The sequence below is a fragment of the Zea mays genome, chromosome 2 (assembly GCF_902167145.1).
Source record: "Zea mays cultivar B73 chromosome 2, Zm-B73-REFERENCE-NAM-5.0, whole genome shotgun sequence".
Classification (NCBI taxonomy): domain Eukaryota; kingdom Viridiplantae; phylum Streptophyta; class Magnoliopsida; order Poales; family Poaceae; genus Zea; species Zea mays.
In genome coordinates this window covers 223,419,654-223,440,545 of record NC_050097.1, presented here as the reverse complement: position 1 = coordinate 223,440,545, position 20,892 = coordinate 223,419,654, and the positions used below count along the sequence as shown (strand labels likewise).

At 52.1% G+C, this 20,892-nt stretch overlaps 1 protein-coding gene across 1 annotated transcript; it reads right to left on the bottom strand.

Annotated features, from left to right (window-relative positions):
* Nucleotides 1-12,907: 12,907 nt before the first annotated feature.
* LOC100502333 (uncharacterized) lies at nt 12,908-18,912 on the bottom strand. Its single transcript, NM_001363266.1, has 16 exons — nt 18,384-18,912; nt 17,725-17,865; nt 17,373-17,504; nt 16,840-17,028; nt 16,664-16,741; nt 15,988-16,107; nt 15,798-15,896; nt 15,605-15,722; nt 15,236-15,504; nt 14,905-15,099; nt 14,424-14,566; nt 14,050-14,134; nt 13,750-13,959; nt 13,519-13,671; nt 13,303-13,407; nt 12,908-13,215 (listed from the first exon to the last, which is right to left on the bottom strand). The coding sequence occupies exons 1-16, from the start codon at nt 18,657-18,659 to the stop codon at nt 13,024-13,026; spliced, it is 2,505 nt and encodes an 834-aa protein (NP_001350195.1). The 5' UTR covers nt 18,660-18,912; the 3' UTR covers nt 12,908-13,023.
* Nucleotides 18,913-20,892: the final 1,980 nt, after the last annotated feature.

The window sequence follows — 20,892 nt, the reverse complement described above, 5'->3', positions numbered from 1 at the left end:
TGACCGCCGGTTTCTGGGTGGGGAAGAGCAAGCCAGGCTGCGTTCTTGGTCCCACCCTCAGCTTCAAGGATGTTCATCATCCCCGCTGGGGCGGGAGCCACGCTGAGCCGGCGCTCTACCTTCCGCGTGGGTCCGCGGGTCGCCCTTTCCCGTGGCGTTTGGGGGTGGAGGCGCTCGCTGGCCCCGCGGACGGCGCGGACTTAGACAACGTGGGGCTGATCGACGGCGGGCGTCGTCACCTCCAGCGTGTCGGAGTCGTCGGCCGGGCTTCCGGCGGCCCCTCCCGCCGGAGGGTGACCGCCGCATCGTGTGCACGGGAGGACCACCCACGATTCCGTGCGCTGTTAGGGCGGCGTTCGTGTTCTGGGGTGGTCCTGCTTTTGCACCGGGACGGCGCCCTTGCGCAGAGGCCGGCGCCCCACTCGTCTGGGAGGATTTGAGTGGGGATCTGCCGGGGGGCTGGTGTCCCCTGCCATCGGCGCCGAGGCGGAGGCGGCTCGAGAAGTCCTCGTCACCGACGGGATCACTGCCACCACCCGCGCCCCGGGCCACCGCGCCGGCGTGCTTGTCCTCGCCCCTCGAGCGTCGGCGAGGGCGAGGGCAAGATCGCAGCAGCGCCGGCCCACTGTCGCCGTAGTCAGGATGGGCGGCGGCGAGCCGGCCGTCGGTCTTCTGTTGCTCCGCAGGCCTTCCCCATGGAGTGGGGTCGTTCGTACCTGCGGAGGGGGGAACCGGAGTTCCGTTCGTAATGGCACTTCGAATGCCAGTGTTTTTTGTTCATTGTGGCTGTCGGGGCCTGAACATGTATGTAATTTCGGCGCGGAGCCGTGTTTTTTCCTCATTTTCGAGCACTAGGTCTCGCCTGTTGATTATCTGAACCGCTTTACCAAGCATGAGTCGCCCCGTGTCAAGGTGACGGGTGAGGTATCCGTATCCCGGAGGCGTAGGAATCCCTCGGCCCGTTCGGCCTTGTTGTCTGGGGCTCCTCTAGCTTAGTTAAAGAGACCCCTCGGCCGCCCTTCGGTGGACCGAGGCCAGGGGTAGCGATATCAGTATGAACAGAGGCGGAGTTGGCTCGAGAATGGGAACCTGGTTGGCCGGAGCCTAGCCGTGTTGTCCGTCAGCGGAGCCGACGCCAAAGTCGATCAGTCGAGGCCTCGGGTCGGGCTGGCGCCCTTGGAAGCCGGTTGACCGAGGCCCCAGGGGTAACCGGTCGAGCCGCCTGCTCGGGCCGGATTCCCGGAGGAGTCCCTGGACCGCGTCACCGCCCGAGGCTGGGTCGGACTTTGCTGAAGACGTCGTCGATGCCGAGGGTGCTACGGCTCCCTTCAGCGTGAAGACCCGAGCCTGCAGGATCAGATCATCTTGTAGCGTGTGCTTTCTGCGGCCGCCGAGGCCAGAAAAACACACCCTCGCCGCGCTTGCGAAGCTGCGCCTTTTTTCCTCTTGTTTCGAGCATCTGGACTCTGTTGGTGACAGGGATGTTTGTGTGAGCGAGAGTTGCTTTTCGCGGAAGGGACGAGTGAGGTATCCGTATCCCAGAGGCGTGGGAATCCCTCGGCTCGGTCGGCCTTGCCGCTTACGCGTACTTTCACCCGTCCATGAGGCCCTGTCCCCGACTTAGTCGAGAAAGCTTGAAGGACTGCTTCGGCAGGAGAGCTTCCGAACGTGAAGACTTGTTCGGTCCACGGAGTCGCTTTATCCGAGCGCAAGTTACTTATCGCAGAAGGTGATGAGTGAGGTATCCGTATCCCGGAGGCGTAGGAGTCCCTCGGCTCGGTCAGCCTTGGCTGCTTACGTGTACTCCGTCGTTTCCAGGATCCGCTTTCCGAAGTAGTCAAGAAGCACGAAAGAAATCCTGCTAAAAAAGAGATCCTTTTTTGAGGAAAAATTCGACGCAGAGGGGGTCTCCCCCCTTTTAGCCCCCGAGGGAGGGTCGGGCTTTGCCGAGGCTAGGCCGACCCTTCCTTGACGACTAAACTTTGCGTAGGTGCGAGGTATATGAACAACTTGAAAACATCTTAAGGGTAGAAGCGACGTAGCTGTTTGATGTTCCAAGCGTTGCCGTAGATCTCGCCTTGATTGTTGGCCAGCTTGTATGTTCCGCGCTTCAGAACTTTGGCGATGACGAATGGCCCTTCCCAGGGGGGCGTGAGCTTGTGCCTCCCTCGGGCGTCTTGTCGCAGCCGAAGCACCAGATCGCCCACCTGGAGTTCTCGGGACCGGACCCCTCGGGCGTGGTAGCGTCGCAGGGACTGTTGGTACCGCGCCGAGTGTAGTAAGGCCCTGTCCCGAGCTTCCTCCAGCTGGTCCAGCGATTCCTCTCGGCTAGCTTGGTTGCTTTGTTCGGTGTAGGCCCTCGCCCTCGGGGAGCCGTATTCCAGGTCGGTGGGCAAGATAGCTTCAGCCCCGTAGACCAGGAAAAACGGCGTGAAGCCCGTGGCACGACTCGGCGTCGTCCTTAGGCTCCAGACCACCGAGGGGAGTTCCTTCATCCATCGCTTGCCGAACTTGTTGAGGTCGTTGTAGATCCGAGGCTTGAGCCCTTGTAGAATCATGCCGTTGGCACGCTCTACTTGCCCATTCGACATGGGATGAGCCACGGCGGCCCAGTCCACCCGGATATGGTGATCCTCGCAAAAATCCAAGAATTTTTTGCCGGTGAACTGGGTGCCGTTGTCGGTGATGATGGAGTTCGGGACCCCGAAGCGATGGATGATGTTGGTGAAGAACGCCACCGCCTGCTCGGACCTGATGCTGTTCAGAGGTCGGACCTCGATCCACTTGGAGAATTTGTCGATAGCGACCAGCAGGTGCGTGTAGCCCCCGGGCGCCTTCTGCAAGGGACCGACGAGGTCCAGACCCCATACAGCGAAGGGCCAGGTGATGGGTATTGTCTGCAGAGCCTGAGCGGGCAGGTGTGTCCGCTTCGCATAGAATTGGCACCCTTCGCAGGTGCGGACAATTCTAGAGGCGTCAGCCACCGCCGTTGGCCAGTAGAAGCCTTGCCGGAAAGCATTTCCGACAAGGGCTCGTGGCGCTGCGTGGTGGCCGCAAGCCCCCGAGTGTATTTCTTGCAGCAGTTCCCGACCCTCGGCGATGGAGATGCATCGCTGGAGGATGCCCGAGGGGCTGCGATGGTAGAGCTCCTCTTCGTCGCCCAGCAAGACGAATGACTTGGCGCGTCGCGCTACCCGCCGAGCCTCGACTTGGCCGAGGGGTAGCTCTCCTCGACGGAGATATTGCAGGTACGGGGCCTGCCAATCTTGATCTGGCGTGGCCCCGCTCTGCCCTTCCTCGACGTTCAGCGCCTCGCCCTCGGGGGCCGAGGGTACCTTGGGCTGTGCCGAGGGTACCTCGGGCTGAGCCGAGGGTACCTCGGGCTCGGGCGCGTCGTCGAGCTTGACGGAGGGTTGATGCAGATCCCGGGAGAAGACGTCCGGGGGGACTGTCGTTCGCCCCGAGGCTATCTTAGCCAGCTCGTCTGCGGTTTCGTTGTAGCGCCGAGCGATGTGGTTGAGCTCGAGCCCGAAGAACTTGTCTTCCAGGCGCCGAACCTCGTCGCAGTAGGCCTCCATCTTCGGGTCGCGGCAGTGGGAGTTCTTCATGACTTGGTCGATGACGAGCTGCGAATCACCGCGGGCGTCGAGGCGTCTGACCCCTAGCTCGATGGCGATCCGCAATCCGTTGACCAGAGCTTCGTACTCGGCCACATTGTTGGACGCCGGGAAATGGAGGCGCAGCACATAGCGCAAGTGCTTTCCGAGGGGCGAGATGAAGAGCAGGCCCGCGCCGGCCCCCGTCTTCATCAGCGACCCATCGAAAAACATGGTCCAGAGCTCCGGTTGGATCGGAGTCGTTGGCAGCTGGGTGTCGACCCATTCGGCCATGAAATCCGCCAACACCTGGGACTTGATGGCCTTCCGAGGGGCGAACGAGATCGTTTCGCCCATGATTTCCACCGCCCACTTTGCGATCCTGCCCGAGGCCTCTCGGCACTGAATGATCTCCCCCAGGGGGAAGGATGACACCACAGTTACCGGATGAGACTCGAAGTAGTGTCGCAGCTTCCGCCTTGTCAGGATCACAGCATACAGCAGCTTTTGAACTTGTGGGTAGCGAATCTTAGTCTCGGACAGCACTTCGCTGATCAAGTAGACCGGCCTCTGAACGGGCAATGCATGCCCTTCCTCTTGCCTTTCGACCACAATCGTGGCGCTAACCACCTGAGTGGTCGCGGCGACGTAGACCAAGAGGGCTTCTCCGTCCGCCGGGGGCACCAAGACAGGCGCCTTTGTAAGGAGCGCCTTCAGGTTGCCGAGGGCTTCCTCGGCCTCAGGGGTCCAAGCGAAACACTCGGCCTTCCTTAAGAGGCGGTACAGAGGCAGACCTCTTTCGCCGAGGCGTGAGATGAAGCGGCTCAGGGCCGCGAGGCATCCCATGACCCTCTGTACCCCTTTTAAGTCCTTGATGGGTCCCATGCTGGTGATGGCCGCGATCTTCTCCGGGTTGGCTTCAATGCCTCGCTCGGAGACGATGAACCCTAGGAGCATGCCTCGGGGCACCCCGAAGACACACTTCTCAGGATTAAGCTTGACTCCTTTCGCCCTGAGACACCGGAATGTCACTTCAAGGTCGGAGAGGAGGTCGGAAGCCTTCCTTGTCTTGACTACGATGTCATCGACGTAGGCCTCGACTGTGCGACCGATGTGTTCGCCGAACACATGGTTCATGCACCGCTGGTACGTCGCGCCCGCATTCCTCAAACCGAACGGCATGGTGACATAGCAGTACATGCCGAACGGCGTGATGAAAGAAGTCGCGAGCTGGTCGGACTCTTTCATCCGGATCTGGTGATACCCTGAGTAGGCATCGAGGAAGGACAGGGTTTCGCACCCAGCGGTGGAATCCACGATTTGGTCGATGCGAGGCAGAGGGTAGGGAACCTTCGGACATGCTTTGTTGAGACTAGTGTAGTCTACACACATCCGCCATTTCCCCCCTTTCTTCCTCACAAGCACAGGGTTGGCAAGCCATTCGGGATGGAATACCTCTTTGATGAACCCTGCTGCCATTAGCTTGTGGATCTCTTCGCCAATCACTCTGCGCTTCTCCTCGTCGAATCGGCGCAGAGGCTGCCTGACGGGTCGGGCTCCGGCCCGAATATCCAGCGAGTGCTCGGCGACATCCCTCGGTATGCCGGGCATGTCCGAGGGACTCCACGCAAAGACGTCGGCGTTTGCGCGGAGAAAGTCGACGAGCACTGCTTCCTATTTGGGGTCGAGCTCGGAACCGATCCGGACATGCTTGGTGGTGTCGCCACTGGGGTCGAGAGGGACGGCCTTGACCGTCTCCGCTGGCTCGAAGTTGCCGGCATGGCGCTTCACGTCTGGCACCTCCTTGGAGAGGTTCTCCAGGTCGGCGATGAGGGCCTCGGCGTACTCCACGCACTCCACGTCGCATTCGAACGCGTGTTTGTACGTGGGGCCGACGGTGATGACCCCGTTGGGGCCCGGCATCTTGAGCTTCAGGTAGGTGTAGTTGGGGACGGCCATGAACTTCGCGTAGCATGGCCTCCCTAGCACGGCGTGGTAGGTTCCTCGGAACCCGACCACTTCGAACGTCAGGGTCTCCCTTCGGAAGTTGGAGGGTGTCCCGAAGCAGACGGGGAGGTCGAGTCGCCCGAGGGGCTGGACGCGCTTCCCAGGGATGATCCTGTGGAAGGGCGCAGCGCCTGCTCGGACGGAGGACAGATCGACGCGCAGGAGCTTGAGGGTCTCGGCGTAGATGATGTTGAGGCAGCTGCCCCCATCCATCAGGACCTTGGTGAGCCTGACATCGCCGACAACGGGGTCGACGACGAGCGGGTATTTCCCCGGGCTCGGCACATGGTCGGGGTGGTCGGCCTGGTCGAAAGTGATGGGCTTGTCGGACCAGTCTAGGTAGACTGGCGCCGCCACCTTCACCGAGCAGACCTCCCGGCGCTCTTGCTTGCGGTGCCGAGCCGAGGTATTCGCCGCATGCCCTCCATAGATCATGAAGCAGTCGCGGACCTCGGGGAACTCTCCTGCTAGATGATCTTCGTTCTTGTCGTCGTCGCGGGCCCTGCCACCCTCGGCGGGTGGCCCGGCCCTGTGGAAGTGACGACGAAGCATAACGCACTCCTCGAGGGTGTGCTTGACGGGCCCCTAATGGTAGGGGCACGGCTCCTTGAGCATCTTGTCGAAGAGGTTTGCACCTCCGGGGGGCTTCCGAGGGTTCTTATACTCGGCGGCGGCGACAAGGTCCGCGTCAGCGGCGTCGCGTTTCGATTGCGACTTCTTCTTGCCTTTCTTCTTGGCGCCGCGTGGAGCAGACGCCTCGGGAGCTCCTTCCGATGGGCAGCCCTGGGGCTGCTTGTCCTTTCGGAAGATAGCCTCGACCGCCTCCTGGCCAGAGGCGAACTTGGTGGCGATGTCCATCAGCTCGCTCGCCCTGGTGGGGGTTTTGTGACCCAGCTTGCTCACCAGGTCGCGGCAAGTGGTGCCGGCGAGGAACGCGCCGATGACATCCGAGTCGGTGATGTTGGGCAGCTCGGTGCGCTGCTTCGAGAATCGCCGGATGTAGTCCTGGAGCGACTCCCCCGGCTGTTGCCGGCAGCTTCGAAGGTCCCAGGAATTCCCGGGGCGCACGTATGTGCCCTGGAAATTGCCAGCGAAGGCTTGGACCAAGTCGTCCCAGTTGGAGATCTGCCCCGGAGGCAGATGCTCCATCCAGGCGCGAGCAGTGTCGGAGAGGAACAGGGGGAGGTTACGGATGATGAGGTTGTCGCCGTCCGTTCCACCCAGTTGGCAGGCAAGGCGGTAGTCCGCGAGCCACAGTTCCGGTCTCGTTTCCCCCGAGTACTTCGTGATAGTAGTCGGGGGTCGGAATCGGGTCGGGAATGGCGCCCGTTGGATGGCCCGACTGAAGGCCTGCGGACCGGGTGGTTCGGGCGAGGGACTCCGATCCTCCCCGCTGTCGTAGCGCCCCCCACGCCTGGGGTGGTAGCCTCGGCGCACCCTTTCGTCGAGGTGAGCCCGACGGTCGCGTCGATGGTGCTCGTTGCCGAGGTGGCCCGGGGCCGCAGGCGCGGTGTTGCGCGTGCGCCCGGTGTAGACCGAGGCTTCCCGCATGAGTCGGGAAGTCGCGGCATGAGGTTCCGAGGGATATCCTTGCCTTCGGGAGGCAGTGCTCTCGGCCCGCCGGGCCGCAGCGCCTTCCAGGAGATTCTTGAGTTCCCCCTGGATTCGCCGACCCTCGGTGGTTGACGGCTTCGGCATCGCGCGGATGAGCATTGCTGCGGTTGCCAGGTTCTGACCAACCCCGCTGGATGCGGGCGGCGGCCTGATCCTGACATCGTTGGCGACGTGGTGCTGGAGACCTTGGGGCAGGTGACGTATTTCTTCGGCCAGGGGTTGGCCCACCCATGCCTGTCCGACGTCCCGACGGATCGGCTCAAGCGCTCCTGTTCCCTCGTTGAGCCTGGCTTGCGCCTCGCGGACTTGCTCGAGTTGTGGGTCGTAACCCCCCGCCGGAGCGGGGACCACAGCTAGCTCCCGTGGGATGTCGGCGCGAGGCACCGGCCTAGGGAGATCACCGTCCTCCGGCATGCCAAGATGGTTGCCTTCGGAGGGATCTCCTAGCTCGATGTGGAAACATTCGCGGCTTGGGCCGCAGCTCTCGTCGCCAAGGCTGCGGCTTCCATCGGAACAGTCGGATAGGCAGTAGTCACATGCGGTCATGAAGTCTCGCACGGCACTGGGGTTGCCAAGTCCGGAGAAATCCCATCCGATGCTGGGATCGTCATCTTCCTCGGACCCAGAGGGCCCGTAGGTCGAGACGTCCATCAGTCGGTCCCAAGGCGACCGCATACGGAACCTCAGTGGGGTTGCACTCGCCTCAATGCGAGCGCCCGCCAAAACGAGGTCGTTTGGCGGGTTGAGGCCGAGTCGAAATGACGCAAGATGGGAGTTAGTCGGTACCTTTTGGTCGACGAGGAGCGACGTAGTCACATCGGGGACTGGTTGCACCGTCTTCTCTGGTTCGAGGGCGACGTCCTGCAGGCTTTCCGCGAGCGCGCCGGCGTCGTCTTCTTGCTCGGGGTCAGCGTGCCGCGGGGGGACGGCGCTTGCCTCCGTTTTGAACGCGAGGTCGACGTCCGGCGTGCCTTCCGTCGGGGCGTCGGGGGCGTCGATTCGCTCGACGGCCGACGAAGCGCGGCCTCCCACCTGGCCTTGACGGCCCCGCCTCCTCCTCCATTGGCGGGGGAGAGAACGGAGCGAGCCCGAATGTTGCCTTTCCACCACGCGGGGAAGACGTCGTCGATTCCGCCGCCGGCGGGCGGGTTGTCGGCCGCCATTGTCGTAGTCGCGCGGCGGTGGAAGAAGTATCATGTCGTAGCTGCCGTCGAAGGACATGAACTCAAGAGTCCCGAAACGAAGCACCGTCCCGGGCCGGAGAGGTTGCTGGAGACTGCCCATCTGGAGCTTGACGGGGAGCTGTTCGTCAGCACGCAGCGTGCCCCTACCTGGCGCGCCAACTGTCGGCGTTTCGAGACAGGGGGGTCCCTAAGCCGACGAGTGAGTGTGCTGCGTGCCCCAGCCCAGATGGGTCGAGCGCGTGGGCGAGCGCGAAGGGGGGAGAGGCGAGGTGGCCGGAGTCGAGCGTGAGAGAGGTGGAAGTCCCGCGGCCTTCGTGTTCGTCCCGCGCCCAGGTCAGGTGCGCTTGCAGTAGGGGGGTTACAAGCGTCCACGCGGGTGAGGGAAGCGAGCGGCCCCAAGAGAGCGCCTGTCCCGTCCTCGGTCCCGCGCGACCAACCTTTTTCTAAGAAGGCCCTGGTCCGAGTCCGAGCCCTGGGGTCGGGCGGAGCGGAGTTCGCCGTCTTCCGGGTCTTAGCCCGAGTCCGAGCCCTGGGGTCGGGCGGAGCGGAGTTCGCCGTCTTCCGGGTCTTAGCCCGAGTCCGAGCCCTGGGGTCGGGCGGAGCGGAGTTCGCCGTCTTCCGGGTCTTAGCCCGAGTCCGAGCCCTGGGGTCGGGCGGAGCGGAGTTCGCCGTGGCACCTTTGGCAAGGCCTGACTGCCTGTCAGACTCACTCTGTCGAGTGGCACTGCAGTCGGAGTGGCGCAGGCGGCGCTGTCCTTCTGTCAGACTGGCCAGTGGAGCGATGGAGTGACGGCGGTCACTTCGGCTCTGCCGGGGGCGCGTGTCAGGATAAAGGTGTCAGGCCACCTTTGCGTTAAATGCCCCTGCAATTTGGTCAGTCGGTGTGGCGATTTAGTCAAGGTTGCTTCTGAGCGAAGCCAAGGCCTCGGGCGAGCCGGTGATGTGTCCGCCATAAAAGGGGGCCTCGGGCGAGACGGAAGTCTCTCGAGGTCGGCTGCCCTTGGCCGAGGCTAGGCTCAGGTGAAGCGTGATCGAGTCACTCGTGTGGACTGATCCCTGACTTAATCGTACCCATCAGGCCTTTGCAGCTTTATGCTGATGGGGGTTACCAGCTGAGAATTAGGCGTCTTGAGGGTACCCCTAATTATGGTCCCCGACACTCGCCTTCTCAACTCTACCTTTATCACGCTTATCGGGTATCGTAATTAGGGGTACCTAGATTATGCCCCTAAAACACGCTTAACCCCAAGACCACCACCAAGACACGTTTCCTGAGGACAAGGGAGTGCAAATTATGCTTTGCACAAGGCCCCTCTCAGGGGTCACCATGGCTCCGCTTTGCCTGAGCCTGACCTCAGATAAGGTACGTTCTCGGGAGAATCCTCGTCCCGGACGAGGTCCCCTCTCCCCAGAACCGTTGTCTCCGCCTCGCCCGAGCCCGTCTCGGGTAAGGAAGAGAACCCTGAGGCGGGACTCAGTCGAAGCCCATAGGGGACAGGAGCATTCAATGTGCATACCTACCCCACGCGACGTTGGAGGAGAACAGGAGCGACACGACTATGGTCCTGTCAAACTTCACCAACTACGATGACGCATGTAGCCACTATTTCCGCACGCCACCTGCCAACTCCTAATGGGACGCACATACGATAAGAGCACATGCTGGCCCTCGGGTGCAAACTCCACCTCGCTCGAGGCCGACCTGGTCCTCAGGACAAACTCTGCCTCGCTCGAGCCTAACCTCGGCTACCTGCTCCCCACGAATCCCGTGGGAGGCCACTCCTTCAACTATGACGCACACGTCTATGAATCCTAGAGCGAGCTCGGTCACTACCTCATGCGGACTTCGATCATGCCCGAGCCCGGCTTCGACATTGATATCTGCAACGAAAAGGCGCTTGACGTCATCGACTACTGCAGAGATGACATATTACTCAAGGACCTTTTTGCCATACTCTATATTGTGTCAACCACTACAGCATGGGCAACCTCCTTGCCAAGGGGGGCTCGGGTACGTGACTGAGCCCTCGGCTCTCAGCAGAAATCGAGTGTCTCTGACAGGCATAAGTCAACAACAAGTACAAGACCCATGCTCTAGGTCATACCATCTAGAAGGGCTTGGCTACGCCTCCTCACCGTACGCGGCCAGCTCCGATACTCTAAGCAGCCCACCTTGAGGCTATAAATAGGGCAGTCCATGACTTCAAGGGGGCAGGGGAACACTTCACGGTTTTCACCCCCACCACGATATCGTCACTTGCCTCAATCAACCCCAGGGAGTTGGGATCCTTCCCTCTCCCAATCAGCTTGTATTCCCTACTACAAGCACTTAGGTGCAAGTAATATAAGTCTCATCACCCCTCTGCTAGAAGTAGGGCCTTCTCTTGTCCGAACCATTATAAAGACTTGTGTCATCTTGCATCACCCATCTGGGGCAGGGGCACGCAACATTATTTCACTGGTTGGTTAGACCCTCGGGTCGAGACACCAACAACGATGTTACCAAAAAAAGGAGGGGTGGAAGGGGCTGCTGATTATGACCCCATTAGCCTGATCCATAGTTTTGCTAAGCTCGTGACAAAGATTCTAGCCAATAGGCTTAGTGCAAGATTGGACAGTTTAATTTCAAAAAACCAAAGTGTTTCATTAAGGGAGGATTTATGCAAGACAACTTTATGATGGTGCAACAAACTGCTAGATATCTTTATACTCAGAAGCAGCCTAGAATCCTCCTTAAATTGGACATTTCTAAGGCCTTTGACACCGTGTCTTGGCCCTTTCTTTTGGAGGTTATGGAAAAGATGGGTTTTGGAAGTGTGTGGAGAGATATTATTAGTGGCGTCCTTTCTACTTCCTCCACACAAATTCTTCTAAATAGTTTCCCAGGGGACTTCATCACTCATCATCGAGGGTTGAGGCAAGGAGATTCCCTGCCCCTCTTCATATCAAAATCAAAGCGCATGTCTCCTACAAGTATTCAAAACGTGTATGCACACTTTCAGGGGAGGTTACTCTATAATCTAAGTCTTTGAGACTAATACTTTTTCAAGTCTATTATATGTAGTAGTCTCATTGAAGAAAAATGGAGTCAAAAGGAGAAAGACAATAAGCTTCCACTACTAATCTACAAGTGTTTTCAAGTTATGCAAGTGGTTCCATTCCACTACCGGTATCATTTACATGCCTTCTCTAGATTTTGATTAGATTATATTTCATATCTTATGTTGCCCATGATACTATAAATGCATATGTTGTTAAAATATATCTTTTACATATGTATAGGGGGATCTAGTCTAATCAAATCATATCTTATCCTTCTTTTTCTCATGTGCTTTTCCTAAGTAGAGAATCTCCGACAAGGGAGAGTATATTCTTTCAAAGGGGGAGAACACCCTTTTAGGGGGAGTAATCTTTTAGAGCTACAAGTGGTAAATCTTTTTTAGGGCAAGTCTTATTTGCTTCCTTTTTGGTGTTTGATATGCTTTTAATGTCTTCCTTTTTGGTGTTTGATTCCAAATGGGGAGAAGTTTTAGGGACCAAAGCAACTCAAAATATATCAAACACCAAATACCACCCAATTTAAAAATTTAAAATCTTGAACTTGCAAGTGGTTTTGGTCCTACAAGTGTTTTTGGCCTAAAATAGGAAGTATGTGGATTATGGATTTAGAGAGAAGCTTAAGTTTGTAATCTCTAGGGACATCCATGCATCCTAGCAAGTAGATTGCATATTTTCATCAAAATGTTTGTTATATTTGTTTGTTGTGGTTGTATTGTCATCAATCAACAAAAATGGGAGAGATTGTAAGGAAAATGGACTCTGGATCATTTGTCTAAATAATTTTGGTGTTTGATGATCAACATAACATGTGGACTAATATGTTTGCTAATGTTTGTGTTTATAGTTCACAGGACGCAAAGATGATTGGACCGAGGCTCTGAGGATGCAACACCTAAAAAGAAGACCGGTTCCAACGGCCGACTGCTACAAACTCTAAACCCTAAAACCCTCATGCATAGGAGCCCACAAGAGATGGTCGCATTAGGATCCAAATCCTCATGCATAGGAGCCCACAAGAGATGATGGAGGCAAGGACAATGTGATTGATCTTCCTCCCACAATGCTCCCATCGTCCTTCACAAGGCAAAAGCCAAAGAAATTCTAAGGATATTACCAACTTCTGTGCTAGTGGTGGCACATTGCTTCTTCAAGAGATGTGTTTCTAGAACCCAGCACTTCGCAATCGTGACCTTCGCATACGCTGATACTTATTATATGTATAATAGTATTACAATAACATATTACAAACATGAGTCCTTTTTTGGAAGAAAAAAATCACTCAACAAGATTTAGAGTATCTTAGAATAAGTGTGTGTGTGTAGGTAAATATGTACACATATATAATATGGTTTATTGAAGATGGATAAATTTAATGAAGATGAGTAAATGATATGATTTATTAAAGATTGATATTATATATGGTTTATTGAAAATAAGAGTAACTGCTACTGAAAGTAGGATTTATTTATTCATCTAAGTATTCACATGGACGTTAAATGACGACGGGTGATGTTCCTTCTTTATTCATTCGCAAGACGGGCGAGCTGTACATCGCCCTCGAGTTACAACCTAGCCCTCCGCAGTTCCAGCTTGGCGATTGTCCCGAGATGGACCTCGTCGGGGCCGTCTGCAATCCGCAGTGTCCTAGCCGTTGCCCATAGGTGCGACAAGACCGTGTCAGACGAGACACCAGCTGCGCCGTGAACTTGCATCGCCATGTCAAGCACCTTCAGGGCCATATTTGGAGCTGCAACCTGCATGGAGGCAGGCCAGCTCCATTGAATCGTTTTGCTAAAATTGTTAAAAAAAGAAGGTGATGACCAAGAAGCTTGGCTTATTACCTTGGCCATCGCGAGGATACCACGTGCTTTCTTGTTCCCATGTCGATCGAGTTGATCGGCAGCTTCAAGGACTAAAAGCCTTGCCTGCTCCAGTTCAATCCGACACTGCACTCCGCAACCGCATGCATGTTAGTGGAATGCCAGAGAGAGAGAGAAAAAATTGCAGGTTTAAACTGGAAAATTCTTGATTCATTTATCTGAAGCGAACCAGCATACCTTTGCAAGATCTGATAAAAAGGAACCATGCTGTGCAATCCTCTTTCCAAATGCGGTCCTGTTTAAGGCCCTCTCTACCATCAGATTCATGCCACGTTCTGCTGCTCCTACTAGCCTCATGCAATGATGTAACCTTCCAGGACCAAGTCTTCCCTGCGAAGCATCTATATATCACACAAAGCACAAGTTACAGTAAAAGCATTGGTAATAACAGCAAGGCACTGTGCTTACTTGAGCAATCTCAAAACCACGCCCTTCTCCAAGCAGGATATTTGTTACTGGAACACGCACGTTTTCAAATGTAATCTCTGCGTGTCCATGAGGTGCATCATCAAAACCAAAGACTAACAATGGTCTCTTTATCTGCACCCCAGGAGTGTTGATGTCCACTAAAATCATGGACTGCTGCTTATGCTTAGGTGCAGAAAAATCTGTCTTTCCCTGAATGAAAAAAATATAAAATCAGCATTGAGACGGAATTAGGCAATACACCATCACAGTATCACGTAGCTATAGATAGATGCAAGTTACCATTAATATCAGGATTTTGCACCTAGGATCCATAGCTCCACTGGTCCACCACTTCCTTCCATTTATCACATAAAAATCTCCTTGCCTATTGAGAAGGAAAAAAACAATAAGAGCTTATAAAGTTCAAACAAAAAAGACAGCGCATCTATTTAAATTACAAGAGAACAGCATATCATGCAAATATATATTATTTAGAGCTTTCATTTAGCTTTTTCCTGGATAAAAGTGGGAAAATAAAATGTTAGCTACAGTAGGGTCAGAATGAGGCAAGCAAGAGAGAAGGGAACAGAGAAGCAACTACGGGCAATGAAATATTAACATCCAAACGGAGTACCATTGACAGGCCAGTAAACATTTTCTCCCCCTTTCATTACCTGGATATTGAGCATTCTATATTTGTCGCGTCTGAAGATGCAACTTGTGGTTCTGTCATTGCAAATCCAGAACGAATTGTCCCTTCCAATAAAGGAACTAACCATTGCTTCTGTTGCTCCTTAGTGCCATACCTCAACAGGACCTGATTGATATGCATTATGAATTGTCACATAACAAATTATTCATGCTGACTAGCAACTGCAATGAATCACTGAAAATGGAAGATAAAGATTCTTCTGCATATAAAAGTACTTTATATTTACATGGCTAGAAAACAGTGTCAGATATAATTGTTGATATCCAAGACTTTTCACAATGTGACAAAAAATAAAGATAAGAACTATATGCCAAGCACAAATTTGAGAAATATTTTATTTCCCCAAATGGGGGTAGATCTAATGGGCCCCACTGTGACCTTTAAACCAACTATAACTTTAACCATTATTCTACATAATAGAATGAAGATCATTTTTATCTTACCTCCATGTTACCTGTATCAGGTGCACCACAGTTAAATATTTGTGGAGCCCAAACTGAACGTCCCATAATCTCACACAGATATCCATATTCAAGATTTGTAAGACCCGCGCCCAGCAAAAGATTATTCGAACTTCCAAGGGAAATTTGAGAATGGTCTTCAAACAATAGCTTTCTAGCTCTCGCTGCACTGTCTAGCTGCAGATGAACGATTGTAGTTAGAATAGATGAAGCAACTACAGAACAGACGAACCTCCATTAACAGAAGAAAAATAATGAGGCGAATTTTTCAAATAATGTAAGCACACAGGGTTTCAAAGGGGGTGAAACATACCGGAATAAACAAGTTCCATAGGCCCTCCTTCTTTGCCAATGCTTTAAGATTTTCTTCTTCTGGATGAATTGTCCATCTTGAGGTTGATTGTGCATGTTTGTAGAACTCAGCCTCCATTGGGTATATGTGATCTTCGATAAACTTTATTAGTTTCTTTCGAAGCTGCATAACCTTTTCACTAGGAACAAATTTTCCTTGATTCTTTTCAGAAGTTGAACTTTCTTCCTCTCTGTGAAATTCTTGCCACGATGCTCCTAAGACTTGAGAACCTAATGTTGAATGCAAAGGATGGTTAAAACACAAATTGCCTACCCAGTATCCACAAAGACTCCAGGAGGTTGTTAAGATGAAATTGCTGAACATAATTACCCTTAGAAGGCAGTTCTTGCAGGACATTTACTCTATTTATGAAGTCCCAGGCACAGTCAATCATAGCGTTAGCAACCCTGCCAGCAAATTTAGCGCGCTCACCACCTGATGCATTACCCTGTGTGCCAGCTCAAGTAAATGAGAATAAATAAGAAGTCTTAGCTTCCAGATTTCAGGAGTTTGGAACACGTACCATAGTCCATCTGTGATATACTCCTGCATAGATAGATGCCCCACGAAACAAAGAAAAAGCAATGTAGAACTTCCAATTTGCAGCAGGCCAGGGTCTTGCCTGAGAAATATTTTAGAATAAGTGAAGGGAAACAGCTAATAGAATGTGGCTTATCCATTGCCAACCTGGAATATGTGTATTTGATGCTTACAGCAAAAGAGCAGTATATAGAAAGGTACTCTTCCAGTTGAGGAATTCCATCTGGAATGCCAGTATCTTGAAACCCTCCATAAGAAGTCCTTGCACTGGGTGCTGCATCGATAATATATGGCTGAACAGGAAAGTCATCAGAGACAACCAAACAAGTAACATAACATTATAGTGAAACAAAAAGCAAGAAAAACGCAATAAAATGAATATTTATATATCGCTATTGAGCATGGGGTATGGTACAAATTCAGAGGCAGTGATAATAAGGCCCCAAATATAAAAGGAAACCAGTAAGCTTAACAAGCACAGTTTACTGCATTAGAGGGGCCCTGCAATACAAGAGAGATCAGATCCACTCAATTTGGGCGGGCTCTAAAGGGTTACACAGAACATCTTACATAACTCTTATCTCTTGCAACTCTATTGATGGTCATCACTCTGCAGTAAAAAAAAGGAAAATATGGTACAAAAAAATATGTGTTCTTCGTTGAAACTAGCTCGAGCCATGAGCGGAGTAAAAGTAAGTAAAATGTCTTTTTGAACGAGTACACCAAACAGCATCACATTCAAATTTCAATGAACTACCATTGTCGGAATATAACAGGAAAAGATATGATGCAAAAGGAATGATTTACACTAAATATAGGCGATTGATGTCAAAATAAGGAAGTACATACCAAGCAGCTATAAGCAACATCACACATCTGATTCCCCAAAGTAGATAGTTCCCAATCAATAACGCCAATTACTCGGTCCTGTATACAAGCAGATCTAATTGTCTTACAAATCATGTAAAATTATATGCCCAACACAGACGAATGCACAAACACTTGCAAATGACAGAAATCCAGACCTCTGTTGGATGAAAAACTAGATTATCAGGGCGGTAATCACCATGCACAAGGCCTGTTCCTGGTCCTGGTGAGGAATCTTCTTCTGGTACATGTTCTTTCAACCAACGAGCTAGATCAAGCATCCTCTGGTAACGTGCAGGCTTCCCTTCGCCAGTGGATGCAAGATATTGCCTCTCCCATCTTTCTACCTGAAACACAATACAGAAACAATTTTCGAATGCAATGGAGTACCACAGGAAAACATCACACAGATCAATTCAACTAGGTATCTCTTTCTTAACCTGAGTGATCAAGCTACAAGTTGTGAGGCAATATCCATTTACGCAGAAAAGAATAATTGGAAATCGATGCGTGTAGACTAACAAGTTAAATGATTGCCACTTAAGAGTACGTTCATTTAGACATGAATGAAGAGAGGGCATATTTGTTTGTAAACTCATTATTCAGTAAAGGTTACTAAACTGAGGGAGAGAGAAAAGGAATAAGTCAGAGGAGTGAATCAACACGCAGAAAATGAGTAATTAGAACCTACCTGTCTTTTGCAATAATTGTCTCTTCTCCCATACTTTTGTAATCCAATGGCATTAATATCAACTTTGTGTATAGCAGCCAAAGTTTTGGCAGTAGACAAATATATAGCCCGCCTTTTAGATGGAGTTACCCCCTGTAACAAAAGGATCAAACAAACACAAACTAGAAGTTACTACTATTGGTACACACATTGTGTATAGGCACGGTGCCCTGTGTTTCCACTAAAAGTGCTAGTAAGCTAAATAAATAACTGCTTCATAAATATGCCGAGAAACATTTTAGAAACAGATTGAAGTTCTGGGCTCCTGGCCAGTACAAAAGAGTACATAAGAACATGGGGGGAAACATCATACCGGCAACGCGCTATCAGGATATATTATTCCTTCCAGATACTCCATTATATAGAAAGGAGTTCCAATTACACTTGCATCTGTGCAGAGACAATAAACCTTCGGGACAGGAACATCTGTGTGATCCCCCAGAGCTTTGAGAACCTGCTTCCCGATAGGAAATGACTGGAGTAAGCCCATATGTGTTATTAGAAGAAAGGAAACACTACATAATTGTTCCACGCCGACCAAGATGCAAGCAGTTGTTTGCCAATAACATAAGGTACATCGCCGCTGTCAAGTGATTTTCGAAATGCTCAGAAGAAGAAGAAGAAAAAAACTATCTAATGAACTGAATTGTACAGGGTTCCCACGGTAGAGGATGGTTCAGTTTGTAAGATTTCATTGCATTAGACATGGAAAGCAATAAAATGCCATGTAGGAAAACGCAGCAAAAAATATCGAAATCAGCACTGATTCTGCCCGTTTCTCTCCCTGGAACCTGGATATATACTGCTAACAAAATCTAGTACTAATACAGCTCTGCCTGTGGAAGGGAAACAATAAATTCACTATTCCAATGGGTGATTCGTACAAGGTCGCATCCACTAGCACATCGGATTGGCGTCCTTTCCGCAGAAGAAGAGCGGCGGCGGGAAGATGGAGATGGAACCGGAGCGGACCTGGTACTCGCGCTCGACGGCGTGCGCGGACTGGAGGATGGCCCCGGGCGGCTTCTTCCTGAGCACGTAGCGCCTGGGCTGCCCCCCGCCGGGCGCGGAGGCGTGGATGCAGTAGGTGGGGTTGGACTGGCCGTGCCCGAACTGGGTCAGCGATAGCGCGGGCGCGGGGCCCGGGAAGCCCGGGACGTTGGCCACCAGGTAGCGCAGCAGCGCCGCCTCGTCCAGCGCCGCCGCCGGAACCACCGGCCGCAGTAGCTCCGAGGTCAGCTTCGTCATCCTACTAGCCGTCGGCAACAGCGGGTCAGTTCGGGGAGGAGGAAACGAGGACGATTTGGGTAGGAGACTGCGATGCCGAGGGGACGAGACAGCGTGGACGGATTTGGTTAGGCAGCTCGTGTTTGGCAAGGAGGGGATTCGGAGAAGGCGACGCTCGTCTTGCGTGTGCTCTCTCTCTCTCTCTTCTCTCTCTCTCTCTCAGACTCAGTCTGTCTTCCCGTGGAACAACTCATCAGCCATCACGCCGAAAACCGGTTAGCGAGAGTGGAGATTTCCCCCAGATATTTTGGTACACCTCGAGCTCCAAAAAATTGATACAGATAAAACAGATTATTAGGTGTCCCAGAAAATTGTAGAGCTATAGTTATAAGCTTTTAGAAGACATTTAAGTCATATTTAAAGTAACCTAGTTTTTAAGGATGTATTTGGTTGGATGTACATAGAAGGATGGAAGAGGGCGACCACTGTTTCTATAGTGTTTGGATAAGAGTCATGTAAAAGCGAGGTAAACACCGAATTAACTTTTAGTGGCGATATGATCCCAAAAAATCAAGAAAACAGTGTCACCTCGATCTCATCCCACTTTAACTTCAAACCAAACACATAATAAGAAACTGGTTTTTATCTTTTAGCGATGAGAGGTCAGCTTCTTGGTTTTTAAGAAACTGAGAATCTAATTTCTATAAACAGAGTCATAAACTGCTATGTTTAGAACCACCTCAATTTCTATAAATCGGTTTCTTAAAAAATATGTGCTTCCAAATATGGTCTTACATAAGTCATTTTGTTTATTATTTAATTTAGAAATATTTTTAAAATTATTTAAATTGATATTATAAATTACAGCTTCAGGACTGGAGATTCATCCCAAACACGGAAGTGTGAAAAAGATTTTTCTAAAATAAGAAAACAGCTATATTTACATTTTTGCTAAGTGGATGTTTGGTTTCTATGGACTAATATTACATTTTAGTTACTAAATTACCAAATATAAAAATTAAAACAAGAATTTAGCAATATAGATACTAAAATTGAATAAAATAAAAAAAATAAAAATTAGTGAAAGGGAATTAGGCTTACACCTAGTCCTAAATAATTTTGGTGATTGAATTGCCCAACACAAATCTTTGGACTAACTAGTTTGCCCAAGTGTATAGATTATACAGGTGTAAAAGGTTCACACTCAGCCAATAAAAAGACCAAGTTTTGGATTCAACAAAGGAGCAAAGGGGCAACCGAAGGCACCCCTGGTCTGGCGCACCGGACTGTCCGGTGTGTCACCGGACATGTCCGGTGCACCAGGGGGACTCAGACTCAAACTCGCCACCTTCGGGAATTTCCAGGGGCGACTCGGCTATAATTCACCGGACTGTCCGGTGTACACCGGACAGTGTCCGGTGCGCCAAGGGAGGTCGGCCTCAGGAACTCGCCAGCTTCGGGAAACTCCAACGGATATCTCCGCGCCAACGGCTCTCTGCCGCGCATTTAATGCGCGCTCTGCACGCGCAGAGGGCAGGCTCGCCCATGCTGGCACACCGGACAGCAAACAGTACCTGTCCGGTATGCACCGGACACCCAGGCGGGCCCACAAGTCAGAAGCTCCAACGGTCAGAATCCAACGGCAGTGATGACGTGGCAGGGGGCACCGGACTGTCCGGTGTGCACCGGACTGTCCGGTGCGCCATCGAGCAGACAGGCTCCCAACGGCCACTTTTGGTGGTTGGGGCTATAAATACCTCAACCACCCCACCATTCATTGCATCCAAGTTTTCCACTTCTCAACTACTACAAGAGCTCTAGCATTCAATTCTAGACACACTAAAGAGATCAAATCCTCTCCAATTCCACACAAAGCCCTAGTGACTAGTGAGAGTGATTTGTCGTGTTCATTTGAGCTCTTGCGCTTGGATTGCTTCTTTTCTTTCTCACTTGTTCTTGAGATCACAACTCCATTGTAATCAAGGCAAGAGGCACCAATTGTGTGGTGGCCCTTGCGGGAAAGTTTTGTTCCCGGCTTTGATTTGAGAAGAGAAGCTCACTCGGTCCGAGAGACCGTTTGAGAGAGGGAAGGGTTGAAAGAGACCCGGCCTTTGTGGCCTCCTCAACGGGGAGTAGGTTTGCAAGAACCGAACCTCGGTAAAACAAATCTCCGTGTCTCACTTGCTTATTCGCTTGGGATTTGTTTTGCGCCCTCTCTCTCGGACTCGTTTATATTTCTAACGCTAACCCGGCT